Source organism: Furipterus horrens, unplaced genomic scaffold (assembly GCF_987537825.1).
Source record: "Furipterus horrens unplaced genomic scaffold, mFurHor1.1.pri manual_scaffold_13, whole genome shotgun sequence".
Classification (NCBI taxonomy): domain Eukaryota; kingdom Metazoa; phylum Chordata; class Mammalia; order Chiroptera; family Furipteridae; genus Furipterus; species Furipterus horrens.
Window position 1 is genome coordinate 58,584,585 of NW_028327183.1, and position 23,486 is coordinate 58,608,070.

The following is a 23,486-nucleotide window of genomic DNA, read 5'->3' on the forward strand; positions in this document are numbered from 1 at the left end:
GAATAAAAACAATCTTCAAAACAGTGTTAACGGTATAATACTATTGCACAAAAACATCTTTATCTTTACAAATCTACACACATCTATGCTAGAGGGAAGAAATGGATAGTTTTATACCCGTTTTAACAGCAAGTATATCTGGCAGAGGGAAATACAAACATTCAATAAAAACATTATTTTCTAATCTTCAAGAAATACGCATCACTTGCATAATCACACACACACACCTGCTTAAAACATGAGAGTTTGTAAAGAAAAAGAAAACAAACCTGACGAAGAGCAGTGCCCAAGCTGTCAGACATGTGAGGGACTGAGTGGGAAAAGCAGGGAGGTGGAAAAGCATTACTGCAGGGAGCCATGGGATAGCAGCAAGAAAAGGACCAAGCCGAGGGTCAAAGGGACAACCTGGGTGTCCAGCTTGCGGTAAAGCCAAGTGCGTAAAATGTGGAGGCAGCATCTTTCACGTGTTTCCAGTAGTCGCGGGTGACAGGCAGGTTAACTAAGTGTCCCTGTTGTCACTGCTGCCATGTGTGGCAAGAAAGGAGCATGGGACTAAAGTTAGTTAAGGCTGATGTTTCCTGGCTTTCTCTAGGTAAGGCTCCTCAGGAAACTTGACACCCCCGCCTAGGGTCCTCACCAGTACCCCTCAAGGAGTCTCTGCCACCTGATAATTCAAGTGTCTGAAGATTAGGCTGGAGTGATGGAGTGATGGAGAGAAAAGTCTGGAAGAGGTGACTAAAGAGGACAACCGCAGCTGGCCCACGAAGTATCCAGTGATGGCGGATACTCTGAGACCTCACTACTGGGGACTGGGGCAGTGGCCTGGAGAATGACTTCAAACGGCTGGGCCTCCGGGAAAAGCCAACATTGTGTGTTGCCTGATGGGATCTATATAAAACACACAAAACCACCCAGGAGGTGTTCTTGCCAAAGAAGTCGAAGGTCAATCTAAGTCTCCAGAGCTTAGAGCTAACTTCCACTGACAGAAAGGACAGGGAGAGGAACACGTTTAAGGACACTACAGAAAGCAAACAGATTTAAAGTTGGAGGACATTCTACAGGACAGCTGACCCAGTTTCTTCCAGTATTAACTTGCATAATCACACAAAGCTTGAAAGGAAAAAAATGTAAGTGCTAGTATGATGGTTGTCAGGGCTGAGGGGAGGGGGAAGTAGGGAGTTATTGTTTAATGGGTGGAGAGTTTTCATTTTGCAAGATAAATCCTGGGGATCTGTTGCACAATGTGACTATATTTAACACTACTGAACTGTACACTTAAAAATGTTTGAGATGATAAATTTTATATTATTTTTTAAAATAATTTAATGGTTATGAAAAAATACAAAAAAGAAACAATAAAACAGAACAATTATGACAAAAAATAAAATAACATTACTTTTGAAAGAGTGCTTTTAAACTTAAACTTATTAGAAAAGTGCCAAAACAGTTAGATATACTAGGAACTGGGTGGAGAGGAGGGAAATATATCTCTGCATTATCCTCAGGGTCACACAAGGCATTAAAATACTGAGAGGAGAATGCTTGAGGTTAACAGAAACTCAGGAAATCAGATAAGCAAATGTAATCTGTGGACCATGTTTGGACCCGAATTCAAATGAGCCAACTGCAAGATGATCAAAGAAATCTGATTACGACCTGGGTAAAACCCTTTGTTTGAAGTGATTTAAAATTTTCCTTTTTCCCTGGCCGGTTAGCACAGTTGGTTATAGCATCATCCCAATACGCCAAGGTTGTGGGTTCGCTCCCCTGTAAAGGCACATACAAGAATCAACCAGTGAATGCACAAATAAGTGGAACAACAAATTAACGTTTCTCTCTTTCTCTAAAATCAGTAATGTTTTTTCTTTTTAAGTAGACGTATTGAAGTTTAAGAAAAGAGAGATAAGGCAGTCGAAAGAAACTGTATCCAGCTAGAATGTGGATTTAGCAAAAATGGCAAAGGGAGAAATGAAACAACTGAGATTAACAATGACCCTGTGAAAGTAAGTAGATTTCACAAGATAGCGATGAGGTAGAAACCATCCTAAAGGAAAGAAGAGGGATAGTGTCGTGAGCATTCATTTGGCTGGTATAGGCTCTGACAAGTCATGTTTCATCTTAATTTCATGACTTTGGAACCACCCATAATAGATCAACCTCAAAAATGGCTGGATGAGGAAAAGCATGGCAGTGAATAGCAAGAGCAACAACCCACCCTTCCAGGTGAGGAATCAAGTCAGGGGATCCAGGTGCAGTATTTACTGTATGTCTTTGTATTTGACCACCACTCAAGTCAGTGACTGAAAGCTTTCAACACTATAGCAATATGCTATGAAAGAGATTTTTAGTGTGATTGAGGGCTCCTATCTTAAAGAGTGAAGTATGCCCAGCATAGGATTAGGATTTTAGGTAAAGTCGGTCATGCTGATGATCCAGGAGCCCAAGAAAGCAAAAATATTGCTTCCAAATGAAAATTTTCAAAGGGAGAGAAAAGGAGAAGAAGAAACGCCAACCCCTCAAAATAAACAAATACAGACAAGTACCAAAAAACAAAAAAGAAAAACAGGTGATCAGTAACAGCTTTACGACCCACAAGAAAGTGGTTAGCAAAAATATACTTCCCTGGATGTCTCCAAAAGTCATCATCTAATCCTGTGTTGTGAGAGAAATGCCCATCAGCACTTCACCCTAAGAAAGCTTTTGGACCCTCTGATACGGTAAGTGCCCTCATCTGATTTAATGTGAAACAACAGTGGTACTTAACGCGGAAGGTGCTGCAGTCCGTATAGTGCTGTGCCTTTCCTTTAGAGAGGATATGGCAGGAATAAAAAAGAAATGAAAACAAAACAAAAAACCACCTTAGATTCAGGTTCCTGTTTCATCACTTACAACCTAGGTAAAATCAAGTTGGGATTTCAAGTTTGCCTTATCTTTAAAACAGAATAAATATCCTCACTAGGTACACTGCCACATTCCTTAAAAGATCAAATAATATATGTGGCAATGTTTTGTGAATTTTGAGGTACTGTGTAAATATATTAACAATTGCATCAGCTTTGTGGATGAATCAATACAAATACATCTTGAAAATCTTTTCACTATGCCCTGTTCTGACACATTCCGTGTGGTGAAAATGTTGTATGTAAACACTTCTATAAAAACTCAGGCAACAAGCCCTGGCTGCTGTGGCTCAGTGGATTGAGCATCGGCCTGCGAGCCAAGTGTCGCTGGTTCGATTCCCAGTCAGGGCACATTACTAGGTTGCACGTCAGGTCCCCAGTTAGGGGCACGAGTGAGAGGCAACGACACAGTGAAAAAAATAAATAAAAATCAGTAAAAAAAAACCTCAGGCAACATATCACCTGTCTGGAGCCCAACTGCTGGTCACAAGTTGTTTTTGTGTGTGTGTGTGTGTGTGTGTGTGTGTTTTTGTCAGGATGTCAAAATCAAGGTTTTCTATGGAATGAATACCACCAAAGGGTGAACTCTATTAGCTTCTTCCCTATGCAACAAAAATATTCTTTGTGAGGTTTTTGGGCTGTGTGACTACTGATGCATGTGTTGAACTTCCTTTTGCAAGAAGATTGTTGTACATTCTTGCAACCATTCCCTGTGTTTTGACCACACTGTGATGAATTTTCAAGTTGTTTACAAAGTGTGAGGGCTGGTGGAAAGTGTTTTCACATTCAGAGCACACAGAGGGGCTCTCTCTGGGATGAACCCAGAAATGCTGAGAATGCTCTCTGAAGGTTTCTCAATAGAAAGTGCACTCACCGGGATTCTCTTGATAATGGAGTTGATAATGCAGAGTGAGTTGTGAGGGTTGGATGAAACATTTCCCACACAGCTGACACTGGAAAGGCCTCTGCTCTGCATGAATCCGATAGTGTTGAATGAGTTGTGAACTCCGACTGAACACTCTGTTACAGTCGCAACACTGACGGGCTCTCTCTCCAACATAGTCATGATTCCGCTGATAGCGAATTAAATATGTCTTGTTGCGGGGAAACCTAGGTGGAAGGGCTTTTGCTGCCTTGTGGTCTTGGAGATGCTGGAAAAGATGCCTATCCTCGATAAAAGTTTTGCCGCACTGGAGACAGTCATAGTAGTCCTCCTGACTGTGGATTCTCACACGGCCACAGATTCTTACACGCCGAATGAAGGACTTTCCAGGGGACTTGTCACTGGAATGAGCCCCGGGATGTCTGGTGAGGTATGGCGTCAGGTAGAGAGCTTCTCCACATTGGTTACCTTCAGAGGATTTCTTCCCAGTATGGATCTGTTCATGTCTCTCACGGGCAGCTTGGGTGCTAAAGGTTCTTTGGCAAAATTCACAACTGTTGATTTGGGTCTCTTGGAGGAGAGGCTTGTTGACCACTGGTGGGGGACTGGTGCAAATCTCAGGAGAAGCACACTCCTGAGGATCAGTTCCTAGAGGGCCTGCTGATTGTTTAGTAAGACTGAAACTTCTCTCAAAGTCATCTCTGTCAAGGCTTCTTTCCTGAGTGAGGGTCTTGGGCTCACTCATTGTTCCAGGGCTCACAGGTTTCTCCTCATTGACCTGACATGAATCCAGAAGATCAGCAGAAGACTCTCCTGTGTGTCTTACAGGCCAAAAGTTACCTATTTCCAAATCCTCCATTCCTGCCCCCAAGGATGATTTTTCTACAGGCAGGTTTTCCTCTGGAGTTAGAGCTTTGGGTTCAGGTCCTCTCTCCCAATCTAAAAGAAATGTAGAAGTTCCTCTACTCTTTTTACTCACACAGATATATCTTTATAGCAGACACAAAAGAAAGGGACCCAAAATTATAGGACAGATCTCGTGGAGATTGGGAGAGAGTTAAATGTTTTGCTAAAAGTTTGCTTTTTCTTTTAGGAAAGTAAGAAGCTGGCCAAAAGTTTGTGCTTTATAAAGGCAACTCCTGAATGGGAAAGAAACCGAAGCCAAGGAAATCAAGTATAAGACTGTAGCTTGGAAGAAACATTAATGAACAGTGCTCGCCTCCCAGTGGACACCCAAAATATATGAGCAGAGTGCAAAAGAAATAGCAGAGCGAGAAAACAGATTAGGAAATCATCAGAAGAAAGGGGTAACTGGACCCAGCACAGTGGATTCGACTTTTAAAAATGGTCCTCACTGACTCCCCTGTTTCCTCACCCTGCTGTAGGACCAGTGTTCCAGCATGTTCTGCCAGGTCCCCTGTCAGAGAATATACTGCAATCCCAAGCACCCTACAACCATGGGTTCAGCCTCCATTAGCTTCAACCTGGCCAACTTCAGCAGCCTCCCTACTGGTTTCTCTGCTGGTCTTTCTAAAGCCCATTTTCCACGGGCCAGCCAGAGCGAGCTTCTAGAACAGAGCTGCCCAACAGAATGCCCTGGGATAATGTAAATGGACTATATTTTTGCTGTCTGATATAGCATCAACTGGCCACATGTTGCTGATGAGCTCTTGAAATGTAGCTGGTGTGAGGAGCTAAATTTTATATTTTATATAATTCAGATTAGTGTAAATTTAAATAGCCACATGTGGCTGGTGGCTGCCATAGCGCACAGCACAGTTCCAAGGTGTCAGGAATACTCCCTCATTCCCTGGCTTGAAACCTTCTACACTCTTTCCACATCTCACCTGGCACAAGATCCACATCCCTTGATACATCCCTCCGTGAGCCCGTGTCTATCTCTGCAACCTCATCTCCTATCACCCCCCCCCCCCCACTTCACTCACACCACATCACTCTTTTTCCTGTTTCTCGAACACCCAAGCTCACTCTAACCTCAGGGCCACTGTAGTTGCTATTCCCCCTGCCGGCAACACGATTCCTCAAATTACTACCTGGCTCCCCTTCGTCTCACTCACCTCTTCCTCAATGAGTTCCTTCCTGACTCTCCCATCGCAAGCAGCCTCCCAGGTCACTCTGTCTGCTGTCTGCTGTACACTCATCTTCTACAGGGTGTCGCAAAAAAAAAAAAAAATGTATCCATGCATTCATAGCTGGTAACTTGCTGAATTTTTGTGTTTTGTTTTAGATTTAATCATTGCGAAATAATGGTTGAAACCAGATTAAGTTTTGAACAAAGCAAGTTTATTTTGATTTCCAACAAGATGGAGCACCTCCACATTACTATCGTGATGTAAGGGCCTATCTTAACGAGAACCTGCCAAACAGATGGATTGGGCGAAGATTACCCTGCACGTCCACCAGACCTCACACCACTAGACTTTTTCCTTTGGGGACTTCTCAAGAGTAACATTTATGCTAAAAAACCCTGAAACCATTGATGAATCACGAGTGGCCATTGAAAGAGAGTGTGCCCAAATCCCAAATGAAGTGATTCTCGGTGTTTGTGACTCTGCTGCTTTGCGTTGCCCACAATGTCCAGACCAGAACGGTCATCAGTTCGAAAACAGGCGCTCAGTATAAAAAAGTGCATTTATGTAGCTTATTGTGAATGCTGAAAGGGAACTGTACGCTAATAAATACAGACTTCATAATCATTAAAATTGTGGGTACATTTTTTTGTGACACCCTGTATTACTTGTGTGTTCACCCCCGGCAGTCACCCCTATCAGATCAGCACACCATGTACAGTGCCCACAGACCTTAGGACAGGGCCCGGCCCACCACGGAGGCTCAGTGCGCATCTGTGGAACGACTGAAACAACCAGAGGAAGAATGAACAAATCAGAATAAAGACGAGAAGACAACGAAGGAAACAGAGAGGCAGGCAGAGGAGCCCCCTTGGTTTTTCCTGAACTTCTGTTTGGGCGCCCACTTCTCCGCTCACCCAAGAAAATGCGGGAGCGTCGTGTTGACTAGCACTACCCAGGGCACAGCTGCAGGCTCAGGGGTGGGATGTGGCCCAACATAGAATACTGAGAAATGAGGACGGTGTGTCAGTAGCTTCAAGGAAAAAAACTTTCTTTCTTTAAAACGCTTCTAGGACACCTGCTCTCTCTCATGCTCTCTTTGCATAGGAACAAAAAAATACATCTAGGATTTGTTGGCAGAGTGAAAACAGAAAATGAAACTACATCTAATAACATCACGGAGCCCCTAAATCCAACCATCCCCGAAGGGGCCAGCATCAAAGCTAACAATCCCTCTGTGGCTCACACCAGTTTGCGTGTGGTTTTCTGTTAACAGCAACTGAAGGACAACCATGATCCTGGCTGATGCACATGAGGACCCAACTCAAAGGAGGGGACTTCATAAAGATGGTAAACATTATCACACTGCAGCCATAGAGTTTGGAGAGGGTCAAGATTAGAAGGTTCTTGTCTGCATTAGGGACCTTTTGAGGAAGTTGTACAGTGATTGTGAGGGAGGGAGATAGAAACCAGGTTGTGGGGTGAAGGAGGGAAGGGGGAGAGAGCATCTGGGTGTCAACAAGTCTGAGGAACTGGAAGAAGTATCACACTGGTTTCCTGCTGATCTCGGTTAAAGAGGAAAGACCTATGATTTCTAGCTCAAGAGCAAAGGCTGGATGAATGGAGGGTTTGGGGCACTAGAGAAAAGGGAAACTGATCTCCCTGGAGCTGGGCAGGGTGGAACTCGTGCTGCAGGAAGAGAAGAGCTTTGGAGATGAGAGAAAAGGAAGTACTGAGCACACACGAGGTGGTGACGCCTCTGGGGCCCAAGGTGGGAGCACCTACCAGCTTTCTCCCTGATCTGAGTGGGCTCTGAAGAATGTTTCCTCACTAACAGCTCCCGGCCCTTCCCCGGACTGACTGGGGGTATTGTGGTCCCACAAGTTCATTCTCCATGGGGCTTAGCCCACCCTATTTACCTGGATCCGTCTCTGTAGCACTGTCTTCCTGCATGGCACGTGACTTCTCTTCCTCCTCCTCCAGCTGTGAGATGATATCGGGTTTAGAGAACTGGTACCCTGTGGAAGAAAAAGGCACGTGACTTGGGGTTCTGTCCTGAACCCACAGCACCTCCCAGCCTGGGCTCTAAAGGCTCTGTGATCATAAGGAAGACGCAAATTCATACAGAAGGAAATGAAGCCTGTTTCTAACAAGTGTGTCCCTGGGAGACCTTTGGCAACGTCTGGAGACATTGTCACAGCTAGTAGGTAGACGCCAAGGACACTGCTCGACATCCTGCAGTGCAGAGGACAGCCCCTCACAACAGAGACTGAACTGGCTCAAATGTAAACAATGCCAAGGTGGACAAACTCCAGTCTAGAGTAAAAACTGGAGAAAGGGGCAGTGTGCCAGGCTCTCTACTTCAGCACAAGGATCTGATGTTGGAGCTGCTCAAAAGGGAACAACAGAGGTTTCTTTTCCGCCCGTGATAACCTTCATTCCCTGAGTTGTATAGTGCTTCCTGCCCCACCCCACATTGTTCTGTGTTTTTCTGAACATCCACCATTTGTATACCACCTACTATAGTCAGGCTGCTGGTGCCAGCCCCCCGTCCACACACTTCCTGCATTGAACTCCTAATCCCCAATAAGGAGGTACTGGGAGATAGAGCCTTTAGGAGGTTCTTAGGTTATGAAGGTGAAGCCCTCATGAATGAGATCAGTGCTCTTATAAGAAGCCTCAGGGGGCTCCCTAGTCCCTTCCAGCATTTGGGGACACAATGAGAAGTCTGTGACCTTGAGGACAGTCCAAGAGGAGTCTCTTTCTCACAACTGACTGAAGGATTACTTCATGCTGTCCATGTACCAACTAAAACAATCTTCACTATAACCCACAGTACTCACACAACATTCCAGAAGGCAATGTCCTGGATAGAACATAAGGTCTCTGCTAATCTCAAACTTTCAGTGCTACCAGAAGCGGCTCCAGGTCACTGCGTGAGGGCTAAAGATAAAACTGATTTATTCCATCTATGTTAAGACATAAATGTGGTAACTGAGAGAAGAGTTAGGTTGGGAAAGGCATCGTGCCTTCTTTGTGACCAATAAAAGTACAAATTATACACCGTGGCTCCGGGTGTGAGGGAAGGCACTCCTCTCTCCCCATGTAGGTCTCTGACTTCACAAGGTAAGAGCACCAGCTGACTGTCAGCAGAATGGTGTCTGGATTTGCTTTCGTTTTTTCAGGAGACTTCAGGCCCTCCAAGAAGCCACTGAAAAGAGGATCCTGGCCTGGCAACAAAAGCATTTGACCTGTGGGCAGAGGTAAACAACCTTGCCTTTGGATGTGAAAAGAGACTGGCAACCTTTGATTCTTACATATCAAGGCCAGTAGAAGCCTTTGGAGCACCTAGAATTTTCAGCAATTCCTTTACCCACTCAAAAAACATCGCTGTGAGCCCTGGCAGCCAAGGAGAGTAGACTGGACTGTGCATGTGTGAACAATGATGATGTCACTCTCTTAGTCAGTGGGGGCAGTAGACATCTCAAGTGAGCACGTGTACTGTGTGACTGTAGCATTCAAAATGACTGAGTGAGCAGAACAATGAATACACATCAAATTTTGCTTTAAGCTTGCACATTCCTCCACAGAAACTATCTGGATAATTCAGAAGGCCGTAGTTGTGGGCACCTGGTGATTGGCAGCGTCATCTCACAGCAATGTACCTGCTCATGCATCACGTCTCATGCAGAGCTTTTTGTGAAATATCAAATCACTCAGGTGACTCAGCCACCCTAAACCCAAATTTGGTGTCCTGTGACTTTTCCAAAAACTAAAATCATCTTTGAAAGGGAGGAGATTTCAGACCCTTGATGACTGGGAGAGCTGTGTGAGGTCCCAAGGTGCCTACTTTGCAGGGGACTGAGGCATCATTGTTATATATATATATTTAAATGGTTTAATTTATTTACATGTATTTATTTATTTTTTAAGATTATATTTATTTACTTCTTAGAGATAAGGAAAGGGAGGGAGAGAAACAACAATATGTGAGTGATATATCATCAATTGGTTGCCTCTCACACGCCTCCAGGTGGGGAACTGGGCCCGCATCCCAGGCACATGCCCTGACTGGGAATCGAACCACTGACACTTTGATTCACAGGCCAGCGCTCTATCCACTAAGCCACACCAGCCAGGGCTATACAATGTTTCTTTTATCTTTTTCAACAAATGCCTCTATTTTTCATATTACATGGCTGGATACTTTATGGACAGACCTCCGATCTGGGTTGAGACTCACTGACATGGTTAACCACTGTGACTCATGGGAGGGCAGAAAAGAGTTGAGAACTGTGCCTTAGTGCCATGGAGAAAGCAGACTAACCTAAGGAGACCAGGTTCTGGTAATTCTCCAGCGTCACCTCCCGGTAGAGGTTCCTCTGAGCAGCACTAAAGGAGGTCAGTTCCTCCTGGCTGAAGTCCACAAACACATCCTGGAAAGTCACCAACTGCTAAAACAACAAAAACAATAACGAATGCTCAGGATCCAGAAATTATCTCAGGAAGTGGGGAAGGAGCCTGGTGAGAGACAAGTGAACATTAAGCTGATATTCAGACCAGCAGAAAGCTTCCAATCTAAGTGTTATAATCTGGAGGTAACATGGACCCACTTGGTAACCAGAAATTCTGTCCCTAAGTATACTTGCTTGTGTATACTTAGAGACAGATATGTTTATAACAGTGCTATTTCTAACATCCAAAACCTGGAAACCACCCAAACACCCATTTACAGTAGAAGAAATAAATACATTTTAACATAGCCACAGAATAGAATAATATTCCAGGATTACAAACTAATTAACTACAGCTCCACACAACAATCTGGGTAACCTAAGGTTGAATTTGTAAAGCAGATATTAGAAGTCCACATAAGACTACATAAAATGTGATACCCATTTTATTAACATTCATTGTTTGTGTTTTCAGGGAAACATTATGCAAATCAATGAACATCTGATTTACACTAGAGGTCATGGACTGGCTGCCCAGCTCCTACAGAGGGTTTATTTGGCTCACATGGGTTTAAAATATTTTTTAAAAATTCCTATTAGCTGAAAGACAAATAATGTATGATCTCACTTATATGTGGAATCTAATGAACAAAACAGAGCCAGAAGCATGGACACATGGAACAGACTGACAGCTGTCAGAGGGGAAGCAGGAGGAGGGGCTGGGTGAAAGAAGGCGAAGGGATTAGCTAAAGAACATATAGGCATAACTTGTAAACATATGAAACAGTGTGGTGATGGCCAGAGGAAAGGGGGTGGGGGATGGGTGGAGGTGGGCAAAGGGGGAAAAATGGGGACATCCGTAATAGTATAAACAATAAAAATAAAGTTAACATTTTCATATACGTATTAACTGGAGTTACAAAATCAGAAAACCTGGGCCCACATTCTCACACGGTGGGGCAGGCACTTCCCAGTTTGTCATAATCCACCCCTTTATAAATTCCTGGTTTATGTGACCTCAGCAGCTCCTGCGGACATCTCCACTTGGATCCCTGAAATGGACACTACAGGGACAGAGGGCTCTCTCAGGAGCACGTCTTCTGGTATAGTGATGCTCTATCTTTTTTTCCTGCATCTCTCCATCAGGGAGCCTTCTTAGAAATTTTTTTCCTAATCACCACCCCCCATGAATTATTTCTAGTTCTAAAGGAAGAGCAATGTATTAATTTCATTAATTGTCTTTGAGGTTTCAAAATGTGATTGAACAAGCCCTGGTCAGGAGGCTCAATTGGTTGGACTGTTATTCCAAACACCAAAAGGCTGAGGGTTCAATCCCCAGTCAAGGTCCATACCGACACTGTGGGTTCCATCCCCGGTAGGGGCACATACACGGCGGGGCAACTGATCAATGTTTCTCTCTCTCTCTCTTCCTTCCTCTCTTTAAAATCAATAAACATATCTTCGGGTGAGGATTATTTTTTTTTAAGTGTGATTGAACAAGAAGATATTAAGGAGTGCATTTCTGTGAAAAAGAAAACCTCACAACAGTATTATATTCCTGTAGTAGCTGCCATTTGTTTCACATGTAAAAATGAGCATAATAATAGTGCAGACCATAAGGGTTAATTTGAATAAGAGAATAGTAAAGATAAAGTAGAATATTAAACAAACAAAAAATTAATTCAAGCAGTAAAAGGAGAAAAATGTTAACAATATAGTATGGGGGATGGTGGCAAGTACAACAGAGAAAAATAAAGCCATGAAGGGGCATACAAGTGTCAGAAGATTTTACATAGGGTAGCCAGGGAAAGGCATAGTTACGTGATATTTATGTGAAAACTTTAAGAAAATGATGTGTTTCAATTAGACAGGGAAGGCTCAGAAGTCAGGAAGGTGAGATCCTCATATTGGAGAACTAGGTGAGAAGAAAGCCTGACTCACCTGGGTGCCAGCAGATCGCAAAGTGTTAGATTTGTTTGTGTCCTTCTTTTGTGGTTCTTTGGTGTCCCTCCCTTGAGCAAGGACAGAGTCCTGAACAGGGAAACCTAGAAAGAGAAAGGAATGACCATGAAATGGAGTCCAGTCTGACAGCACCCAGACCGAGAGAGGGGCCTACATCTCTCACAGCACCCTATCCTGCCATGGGAGGCAGTGGCGGTCCTGGACTTCCTATGATGACAGAAACCACAGGAATCACTTCCCAGTTCTAACTCCTTTGATGGTTCCCCAGTGCCTTCCAAATAAAATGGAAGATCCCCCTATGTCAGTGGTTTCTAGTCTCACTGTACACTCAGAATCACCAGGTAAACTGTTTCTCAACTGCAAAATGCAAATACTTACACTTCTAGAGCCTCTTGTAAGGATTAAACATTATATATGTAAAGCACACAGTAGGCATGAAACACAATTGTGGCTCTTATTAAGCTTTCTCTACATCTTTTTAATTCACTTATCTAGAAGGCAGTCACTTTCCTTACAGAAACCTGAACCTTGAGGGCCTTTCTTGCCTGTATTGTCTTTCCTAGTGCACCTTGCATTCATTTGCTGTTCCTTTTTCCTAACCTAGGAAGCTCTCTTTCCTTTCCCTGGAATCCAGTTCCATCAATAGCTCTGAGCCTTTGGCCAAGTTTTTCACCTCTCTCAGACAATATTCCCTATGTCCACCAAGGCAGTGTAACACTGAGATTGAAAGTACAGATGCAGGAGCCTGCAGGAATCCTCACGGCCAATTACTAATAGTCTTGCAACCGTGGGCAAGTTACTCAACTTCTTTGTGCTCTCTCCTTGTCTGTAGAACAAGAGCAATACCTATAGATACTATCAGTATCTTCAAAATTCTTGTAAGAGAATTTCAGTGCACAGAACTGGATTAATCATAATCCTTTATGTCATGATGACTTCAGCACTGACTTATGTTTATTTTAAATTTATTCATTTATATTTTTAACCATAAACCCTATGAATCCATTACACAACCCCCAGACAAGAACATTTCCAATTAACTTATATCTACCCAAGTACTTTTTCCTGTTCACACACCAGCCTTGTCTCCAGGGATAGCTAAAGTCTTGAATTCATATTTATTGTTCCCTTGCCTCTCTCTCTATGTATATACACATATATGATATATATATATAACATCTATCTACATATAGCCCCAAATAATTTTAATTAGTATCAATTTTATTTAAAGGACTGTGAGGAGTCAATGGTATTCTTCTCTCATTACTGAAATGCCCTTAGTTCTAATCTCGTAACTTGAGGTTCCAAGAGACCAGTCAAAATCTAGCAGACATTAAACTTCTACGCTTTTTGTTTCCCACATTTTATGCCCTGTTATTTTGGCTGGCTATGCTGTTCTGTTTTGTGGTGATACTAAAGAAGTTTAGGCAGGATAAGAAATGTGGGGAAAGGGGGACAGCTGGAAAGAGAGTTATTCTCAGAGAAATAATAATAAATATTAAAAGCAAAATCCAAACCCAAAAATTTCTTTCATGTTACATGAGGCAGATTGGACAGGATTATAAAACTCATCCTTTCACTCATTCGGCACATTTTTATTCAGCTCCCATGACACACCAGGCACACAGCAGATGTTCAATAAATGGAAATGGCCAGTGGCTTCCTTCCTCTCACCTTCCTCCTTACATGCTCGGATCAACTTTGCCACCAGGGTTCCTGCCTCCCTGCTGTTCTTGGGTTGTTTCGATCTCACCCATGTCTGAACCTCATCTGGCAGGGTGTTCAGAAACTGCTCCAGCACCAGTAGCTCCACCATCTGCTCCTTGGTGTGAGTCTCTGGCTGCAGCCACCGACGACAGAGCGCCCGGATTTGCCTCACAGCTTTGTGAGGCCCGGTCACTGATAGGGACTGAAAATGCTTAAACTTTGCAGGAGAAATTTTCACAATCCCTGGATTTCTTATGGGAATGGTTTCTGGATTATGCATATAAAAGAGCTGAGGTTTCCTCAAGATATTCAAACCCTGAATCACGGGTGGCATCTTTACAGCTTGGACCTTTGCAGAATGCAGATACTTGAAAAGGCAGGCTGCTCCAGAAGACACTGTTGTGGAAGATTTGTATCAGATGAAGAAAGGATACAGAAACCTCAGGACCTGTAAAAATTACATAAAGAGACTTACAAATGGCCTGTGTAGTTAGGACTGAACAGTGGGATGCAGGTGATCTGAAGCAAAGAGATTAGCTCATTTCATGCACACATATATTTACAGATTTGCACATCTATAGACATCATGCTGCCTCAGCCCCATTCCCAGGTCTAGAAAACCCACAAGCACAGGCTAGAAACATTTCAGAAATGGCATTGAAGGGAAAAGAGACTTGAATCCCAAAGTACAATGAACCTAACTAATTTGATGAGCCACAGAAGAATTTCATTTCAAAATACAATTTAAAACAACTATGTAGTATTATACAGAATGAGGAAAGATCCTTACCACACATACATCCTACAAAGGGCTGGATTCATATACAAGATATATAAAGTACGTACACATCAGTAAGAAAAGAACAGACAAAATAAGAACAAAAAGGTTAAAAGATTTGAGCAGATTACACAAGAAGATAGCTAAATGACCAATAGACATGAAACAGAGCTCACCTTCATTAATTATCAGAGAAATACGAATTAAAACCTCAAGGAGGTATAATTACACACCCTCCAGAATGCTAAAAATGAAAAAAATCAGACAATAGTCCTCTAAGTGTTTGAGAAGAGACAGAGCCACAATAGAATGACATATGCAAGCACTGGAACTCAAAACAATTGAGAACATGGATGCATCCTGTTATTCAGTGAAAGAAACCAAGCTAAAAAAAAAAAAAAAAAAAAGCCCACATTCAAGGATTCCATTTATATAATGGCCAAAAACAGGCAAAAATGAGTCTAAAGTGTTAGAAGGCAAAACAATGGTTACTGTTGAGACTGAGGGCGGCAGTGGTAATGCCTATGAAGAGACAGCATAAGGGGCTTCTGAAAAGCTGGTGATGTTCTATTTCTTAATACAAGTTCATGACACACAGTATATTCACTTTGTGAAAACTAAGTTTTACACTTGGGAGTTATGATATTTTCTGTATGTATATTTCATTAAAACATTTAGCTATTATAGTTGTGGGGAAACATCTAGGTTATAGTAGTTAGTGAAAAAAAGCAGGAAACAAATTTGTACATAAGACTACAGTATTCCCTCACTTATCGCAGGTATTATATTCTAGACCCAACCTGCGACAGGTGAAAATCCGCGAAGTAGGAACCTTACATTTATTTTAGTATTTATATATATTTTAAGGCTTTATAAACCCTTCCCACCCACTTACAAACCGTTCCCAGTCGCTTATTAACCTGTCCCACTCCCTTAACCTTTTCCACACTTTTATAAACACTAATGTTCTTAAACATATTCTACACTCTTAAACCTACGTAACTTTAACAACATACGTATACAGTACCGCAAAATCCCACGATATAGTGAAAAATCTGTGATAAATAAATATATTTTTAAAAATCCTGCGATACAATGAGGCTGTGATAAGTGAACTACGATATAGAGAGGGACTACTGTATATGCTTAACCATATAAAGCACAGGGAAAGACACTGAAAAGCAAACCAAAATACTGCACCAGGGGTTTATGTATGAGCAATGAGTTTAGAAGGAATTTTTTACAAAGAATTTTTTTGTACCCTCCCTCAAAACTATCTTCTAATTTCAGAAGTTCTACAATGAACCTTCATTTCTTTTACAATCAGGAAAAAAATAGTTTTTTAGTATTCTATAAAAGCTACAGTCACTCTATGAAACCACAAACGAAATGACCATTCGGAGGAAACTTTTTTCTTTCTCCTACCTACTGAAACATATAGCTGTTATTTTCATGACATCATTTAACCATTTCTGTTTGAAGGCATTTTTGTTCTTTAGGATTATAAATTATAATGCAGTGAACATCACTGAAACAAAGTGTGTATTTGTCCACATCCCTGATACTTCCCTTCCAGGATAAATTCCTTAAAGTAAAATGATCTAGACGAAGGCTATAAACTTTAAAAAAATTTTTCATCTGTTTTCAATTTTTATTTCTTTTTTTAAATGGAAGAATAATGGACATATAACATTATTTTAGTTTAAGGTGTACAATGTAAGCATTCAATATATGTATGTATGCCCTTATCTTGAAAGACAATTCACTAAATATATTATTGTAGCTTGACACTTATTCTCAGCAAATCACTTTCTCTATTATTAAATTATGGAGCTTTCACAGAAAATCATGTTTTCCTCTATGTCTCCATACTTCTACTAATTTGCCATATTTTTATCTTTTCACATTGTATGGTGTATAATTTATTCATATTATCTTCCAGTTCGTTAATTCCTTCTCTAGCTCTATCTATTACATTTCAGTGGCTCCATTTTTCATTTCTAGAAGTTTTATCTAGTTCTTTTTCTAATCAGGCTAATGCTTTTTGGTAGTTTGTTTTTCCTGAAAAAAATCCCTTCAAATACAGCTTCTTATTCTTTACATTTAATAAGCTTATTTTGTATTCCATTTCTAATAATTTCAATATCTGAAGTCTGCAGGTCTGGTTCTCCTGTTTGTTGTTTTAAAATTTTCTACAGAAAGTCCTCAAGCTTAGTTTAACGCCCTGCTGTTGCTGTTTTGACATTCTCTTTCTTTTACTGGCCACTTATAAATTGCTCCTACCCCTTTTCCACCAGGGTGTTTCAGTTACTGATTGGTAAAGGCTCCAGGTAAATAAAGGGTATTTCTTGTCCTATTTGCTTAAAAAAAATTGCAGCCATGTAACACCTCTCTCAGCAAGAGGAAGAGGAAGAGCAGGACAGAGGGACGCGGCTGCGACAGGCGGCGTGGGGGCGGCGGGGCGTAAAGACACGGAGACGGACGCGCTGAGGGGGCGGCGGCGCTCGGGCAGAGGCGGGGTCCACAGCCAGGTCGGGGGCGCCGGGGGGCAGGTGGAAGCGGAGAAGAGACAGCGCCAGGAGGAGGGACAGAGGGACAGAGGACGGGGCGGAAGAGCGAGGGACGAAGCCTGGAAGAGAAACCGCAGGACGAGGGACCCGAGGGGCACGGGACTGAGGGCGGGGGCGTCACTTCCTGAGGTAGAAGGATGCGCGGTCGCGGTCGCACACCTGTCACTAACGTCACAGGGCATGTCCGTGGGGCTGAAACACGAATTTAAAGGAAAGTTCAAAGTCGGCCGCCGGTCTTCACTGGAGGCGCGTGAACGGCGGGTGCTGGAAGAGGCTGAGGGGCACGGCAGAGGCCGGCGAGCAGGGCCGGCGCTGGTGGGGGAGGGGCGCGGGCGGGGAGCGGGGGCTCTCGGACCGCCCGGGACCCGCGGCCCAGCCTCGGGGCGGACGAGGCGACCTGCGCTGGCCCCCGCGTGCCCTGTCGCCTCAGTCCCCGGGTCGCCTCAGGCCCACATCCCACCTGAGGAAACGCCTCAGCGCGCGCGCGCGGCCCTTCCCGGCCGCCCCCCGCACGCGCCCCCCGCCCCGCGCCCGTCGCTCCTCGTCCTCCGGAGGCTCCCGCGCCGCTCCCCGCCCGCCAGGGCGTTGCCCCTCAGGGAGACCCACGCCGCTGCCCCGCCGCCCCGGGCTGCTCGCGCGCTGCAGGTGGCCCGCACTACCCGCGAGCTCACCCCTCGCCCTCACGTCCTTCCCGACCAGGCCGCGGCCCCGCGCTGCCCGCGCGCCGCACACACGCCCGCCCGGACGGCCGCGCGCGCCCACCTCGCCCGCCAGATGCCTTCGCCTGACTGAGCCACCCGCCTTCGGACTTCGCGCCCAAACAGGCGGCGCCTGCGTCGTGCCGGGTCTGCGCGTGCGCTCTGCGGGGCGGCGGGAGCGCCGCGCCCTGAAATGCAGGCCGCTGCCGGCGGCTGCCAGTAGGGGGCGCGCGAGGCCGCCGCTGGACGGGGTGCCCGGTCGGAGCGACTGGGCGCTCCGGGGTTCTCTCCTTGAAATGCGTTAAGGTTTTGAATAGTTAATACATGGTTTAAAAAATTTTAAATTTATCTTTTAAGTACAGTTGGCATGTCATATATTACTTTCTGGTATACAACGTAGTGATCAGGCATTTATATACCTTACAAAGTGATTTCCCCAAGCCCTGGCTGGTGACTGCGTTGGAGCTGAGTTTCTGTTCTATCCTTGGTCAGGTCACATTGAAGAGTTAACCAGTGAATGCATCAGTAAGAACAACAAATCGATGTTTCTCTCTCTTCTCCCTAAAATCAAAAAATAATAAAAACCAAAGTGTTCTCCCCGGTAAGGGTAAATAAACTTTATTCAGCGAGAAGTCTTCCTCTCACCATGTGTGTATGTCTGTGTGTGTGTGTGTGTGTGTGTGTGCCACCTACCAAATTTTTATGCTGCACAGTTCCCTTTGGCTTTTTCATATTTAAATGTTTTAATTGCACATGCACACAAGTACCCACTGTAATTATTTTGTGTCCTTTCACAGTTTCTTTATGCACAAATATAAGAATATGTAGATATATTTATGAATATTATACACACATGCATATCCATACATGTGTGTGATCGTCATTGATATATGTTATGTACCTATATCTACAGTATAGTATATATACATTTGTAATATAAAATATTTTAAAATATGAAATAACGTTTTACAAATTATAAAAATTTAAAGATGTGATATAATCTATACCACATTTATGTATGCACTATGATATGTAATTACATGATACATAATACATGCATTGTCATAATACATATTTGCCATTACGTATATGTTTGTACAAATGTAATACACGTATTTTACCTTCACTTAAATACTTATATCTCATTTTCTCCCTTTTTTAGACAAAAGGTGGCAGACTTTACACACTGTTCTGTTCCTTCACTTCTTTTTTCTTACAAATATATCTTGGAGAGCTGTTCATATTACGACAAAGAGAATTTGCTCACAGTTTTTGAATGTTTTTTTGGATGCTGCTGTATGGTTGTGATCTAATCTATTTAACTGGTTCCTGACTTCTGGACAGTTGGGATGTTTTCAGTCCTTTGCTCCTACAACCAGTGCTGAGTGCATCAAGCACCTAAAGTGGCATTGCTGAGGCGAAGGGCACATGAGCGTGTTGTTTTGACAGAGGTTTCTACATTTCTTTCACAGGCACTGTTGCTTCTTAGGCCCACTCCAGCTTGTGTGAGCGTGCCTGTGTTCCCACTGTTCTATTGCGCTTTTTCAAGTATTCTTTTTTAAAAGATTTTATTTATTTATTTTTAGAGAGAGGGGAAGGGAAGGAGAGAGAGAGGAACAACGATGTGAGAGAAACATTCATTGGCTGCCTCTCGCACGCACTTTGGCTGGGACCGAGCCTGCAACCTGGGCATGTGCCCTGACAGGGAATGGAACCTGCAAGCTTTCGCTCTGCCAGATGATGCCCAACCAACTGAGCCACACCAGTCGGTGCTGCTTTTTCAAGTTTTCTAAAGCGAGGGTTGAGAAACAGTATCTTGGGGTATTTCTAGTTTACATTTCTCTTTTCATGAACAACATAGAGCATCTCTTCCTGTGTTTTGGAACAATTACATTTTACTAGGCATGTTTATTGAGTGCTCAAGATATATGGGGGACAGGGTAATAATTATTACACTTGATGATGATGATAATGACGACATATAGTTACTATTTCTTGAACATTTTCCCTAAGCCTGTTCCTGCACTAAGCCTTAACACAAATGTAATGACCCCTCCCCAAGGCCTTTTTAGATAAGTAGTATTATTGTTACCATTTCACAGATGACAAAACTGAGGCATGAAAGTGTTAAGCAACCAAGTAAACGGAGACTCTGAAAGGTTAACTGGTTTGCCCCCAGGAAGCACAGAACTGGTGCTGGGTAGTGAAGATTGGTGGGGATGGGGATGTAAGCATTTCCCATTCCTTGGATGAGGAAACTGAGGCTCAGAGAAATGGCCATAGCCCCAAGCAGATGAGGTTGGGAGAAGACTCAGACTCAGGTCTGCCCCTGACCATGCAGGGGTTCAGCCCAGCTGAGAGAGGGAAGCCCTAGACAGTCCAGAGCTGCCTTCCCCTCCAGAGGGCCCAGCATGAGTCCTGGCCAGGCTGCAGTGCACAAGCATGGAAGCACAAGCCTAGAGAAGCTAAGCACCCCTGGACTCAGGAGTCTGGCTTTATCTTGAAAACCTCCTTGATTTCGTGGATATCAACAAACTGATTCTAGAGTTCATATGGAGAGGCAGAAGACCCAGAATAGCCAACACAATATTGAAGCAGAAGAGCAAAGTTGGAGGACTGATGCTCCCTGACTTCAAGAATTACTACACATTTTTTTTATTGTTAACACTATTACAGATGTCCCCCATTTTATCCCACTTTATCCGTCTCAACTCAGCCCCCTTCCTCCTCTCCCTTCCCCTGGCCTTCGCCACAGTGTCGCCTGTGTCCATAAGGTTATGCATAGATGTTCTCTGGCCAATCTCTTTCATCCAGTCTCCTCTCCCCACTCCCCTCTGTGATCTGTTAGTCTGGTCCATGTGTCTGTGCCTTTGTTTCTATTTTGTTCCTCAGTTTATTTTGTTCACTAGAGTCCACATATAAGTGAGATCATATGGTATTTGTCTTTCTCGGAATGGCTTATTTCACTTAGTATAATACTCTCCCGGTCCATCCATGCTGTTGCAAAGGGGTAAGAGTTTCTTACTATACAATTTTTATTTGTCAATTATCTCTCTAAAAGATTGGAAAAATAAAAACAAACAATCCAAAAGGAAACTCACTCAGTGGGTGTGTGGGGTGCAGCTGTGGCAAAATTAACTGCCATTTATGGAAGAGTAACAAGGCTATTTCTTCTCCATGCTCCTCCAATATGCCTTTAAGGACTGCAGCGAGGGTGTCTTCATTCACACCAGATCCGATGGCAAGCTCTACAACCTGACCCGTCTACGAGCCAAGACCAAAGTCAAAGAGGTGCTCATCCGTGAGATGCTCTTCGCCGACGACGCAGCTCTGACATCACACTCCGAAGAGGGACTCCAGCAGCTAGTCACTTGCCTTTCCCACGCATGCAAGGAGTTCGGACTAGCCATCAGCCTGACGAAGACGAACGTTATGGCTCAAGGCACGGGGACTCCCCCATGCATCACCATCGACGGATACACCCTGGAGGTTGTCAACGACTTCACTTACCTCGGGTCCACCATCTCGAGCTCTCTGTCAGTCGACTTGGAGGTCAACCGGAGAATCGCCAGGGCAGCCACAGTTATGGCCAGACTGAACCGGCGAGCGTGGAACAATTCCAGCCTCACTGAGAAAACCAGACTGCGCATCTACCAAGCCTGCGTACTCAGCACTCTCCTCTATGGCAGCGAGACGTGGACCACCTACGCAAGGCACGAAAGGAAACTCAACAGCTTCCACATGAGGTGCCTGCGACGCGTCCTGCATGTCACCTGGCAGGATAAGGTCCCCAACACCGAGGTGCTGAAGCGAGCCAACATGAGCAGTTTGCATGCAGTTCTTAGTGAGAGACGCCTCAGGTGGCTCGGCCATGTCAAAAGAATGGATGCAGGCCGTATTCCCAAAGACCTCCTCTACGGCGAGCTAGCAGAAGGCAAGAGGATGACAGGGCGCCCAAAACTGCGGTTCAAAGACATCTGCAAAAAGGACATGACACAATGCTCCATCAATCTCAACACATGGGAAGTTCAAGCAGACGACCGCCTAGCCTGGAGGCTCGCGGTCAGGCAAGGTACGTCACGCGCGGAGGCTGCGCGCAACGAGGAGGCGGTCCAGAAAAGATCGAGGCGGAAGCAGCGTCAGCAGCAGCAACAACAGCCATCTGCCTTCACCTGTGACAAGTGTGGCAGGGATTGTCACTCCCGAGTCGGACTGCACAGCCATTCTCGGCGGTGCAGATAGACTCCCAAGAAGCTACGCCATCGTCTCTCGAGACGGACGGCTGCCGATGATGATGATGATGATGATGACGATGAACAAGGCTATATGCATTTTTTCCTTGAAACATGAAAATAACCTCGTTTTACAAATGAGGAAACTGATGCCAGTAGGTTTATTTATTCTTTTAAAAGATTTTATTTATTTTTGGAGAGAAGGGAAGGGAAGGAGAAAGAGAGGGAGAGAAACATCAATGTGTAGCTGCCTCTCGCACGTCCCTAACTAGGGGACCTGGTCCACCACCCAGGAATGTGGCCTGACTGGAAATTGAACCAGTGACCTTTTGGTTCACAGGCGAATGCTCAATCCACTGAGCCACATCAGCCAGGGCCGAGGTCATTAGGTTTAAAATACATGCCTAAGGCAACATAGTTGGCCAGTGTCAAAGCTAGCATCTGATCCAGTTAAGTCTGGATCCAGAATCCAAGTACCTGACTGCTCCTTTAACTAACATTTACTGAGTACCTGCTGCCAAGCACCAATCTAGGTGCTGAGGATGCAGGAGGGGACCAAACAGACATAAAACCCTGACCTCGTGGCATTTTCTTTTGCTGACACAAAAAAGACAATAAAAAAATAAGTAAGGTAAATAATGAGTCAGATGGTGGAAAGTAGTACTACGGAGAAAAATTAAATAACTTGGGATATGCACTGGGCGGGGAGTGGAGGGTATTTGGAAACTGTTGCAATTTCAGGGTGGTCAAGGAGAGTATCCCTAAAAAGAGGACGTTGGGGCAAAGCTCTGAAGGATCCCAAGAAATAAGATATATTGAGTCCTGGCCAGGGTGCTCAGTTGATTGGCACCTCATCCTGTTCAACAAAAAGGTTGCAGGTTCAATTCCTGGTCAGGATACATACCTAGGTTTCGGATTCGATCCCGAGTTGGGTGTGTATGGAAGGCAACCAATCGATATTTCTCACATCGATGTTTCTTTCTTTATCTCCTTCTCACCCTTTCTCTCTCTCTGAAATCAATTATATATATCCTATATCCTCAGAAGAGACATATTGATATCTGGAGGAGGTGTCTTCTGGGCAGAGGGAACAGCCAGTAGAATAGCCCAGAGATGGGACATATGTGATTTGTTTAAAAGAGGACAGTGCCTAAGTGCCCATCAGTAGGTGAATGGACTAAAAACTGTGGTACATCTACACAATGGATTACT

The 23,486-nt window shown here is 44.0% G+C and overlaps 1 protein-coding gene across 1 annotated transcript; it reads right to left on the reverse strand.

Moving 5' to 3' along the window:
- Positions 1-3,754: 3,754 nt before the first annotated feature.
- ZIM2 (zinc finger imprinted 2) lies at positions 3,755-14,330 on the reverse strand. Its single transcript, XM_090259276.1, has 5 exons — positions 13,964-14,330; positions 12,269-12,372; positions 10,201-10,327; positions 7,793-7,891; positions 3,755-4,722 (listed from the first exon to the last, which is right to left on the reverse strand). The coding sequence occupies exons 1-5, from the start codon at positions 14,328-14,330 to the stop codon at positions 3,755-3,757; spliced, it is 1,665 nt and encodes a 554-aa protein (XP_090115402.1).
- Between the last annotated feature and the right edge of the window lie 9,156 nt (positions 14,331-23,486).

Bases quoted from the DNA above. Each gene is read 5' to 3' on its own strand.
- ZIM2 (XM_090259276.1), bottom strand. From the start codon at position 14,330: ATGCCACCCGTGATTCAGGGTTTGAATATCTTGAGGAAACCTCAGCTC. The intron at 10,328-12,268 runs GTGAGTCAGGCT...TTGTTGTTTTAG, and splicing joins TGCGATCTGCTGGCACCCAG to CAGTTGGTGACTTTCCAGGA. The intron at 4,723-7,792 runs GTAAATAGGGTG...CATTTCTTTTAG, and splicing joins TGCTACAGAGACGGATCCAG to ATTGGGAGAGAGGACCTGAA.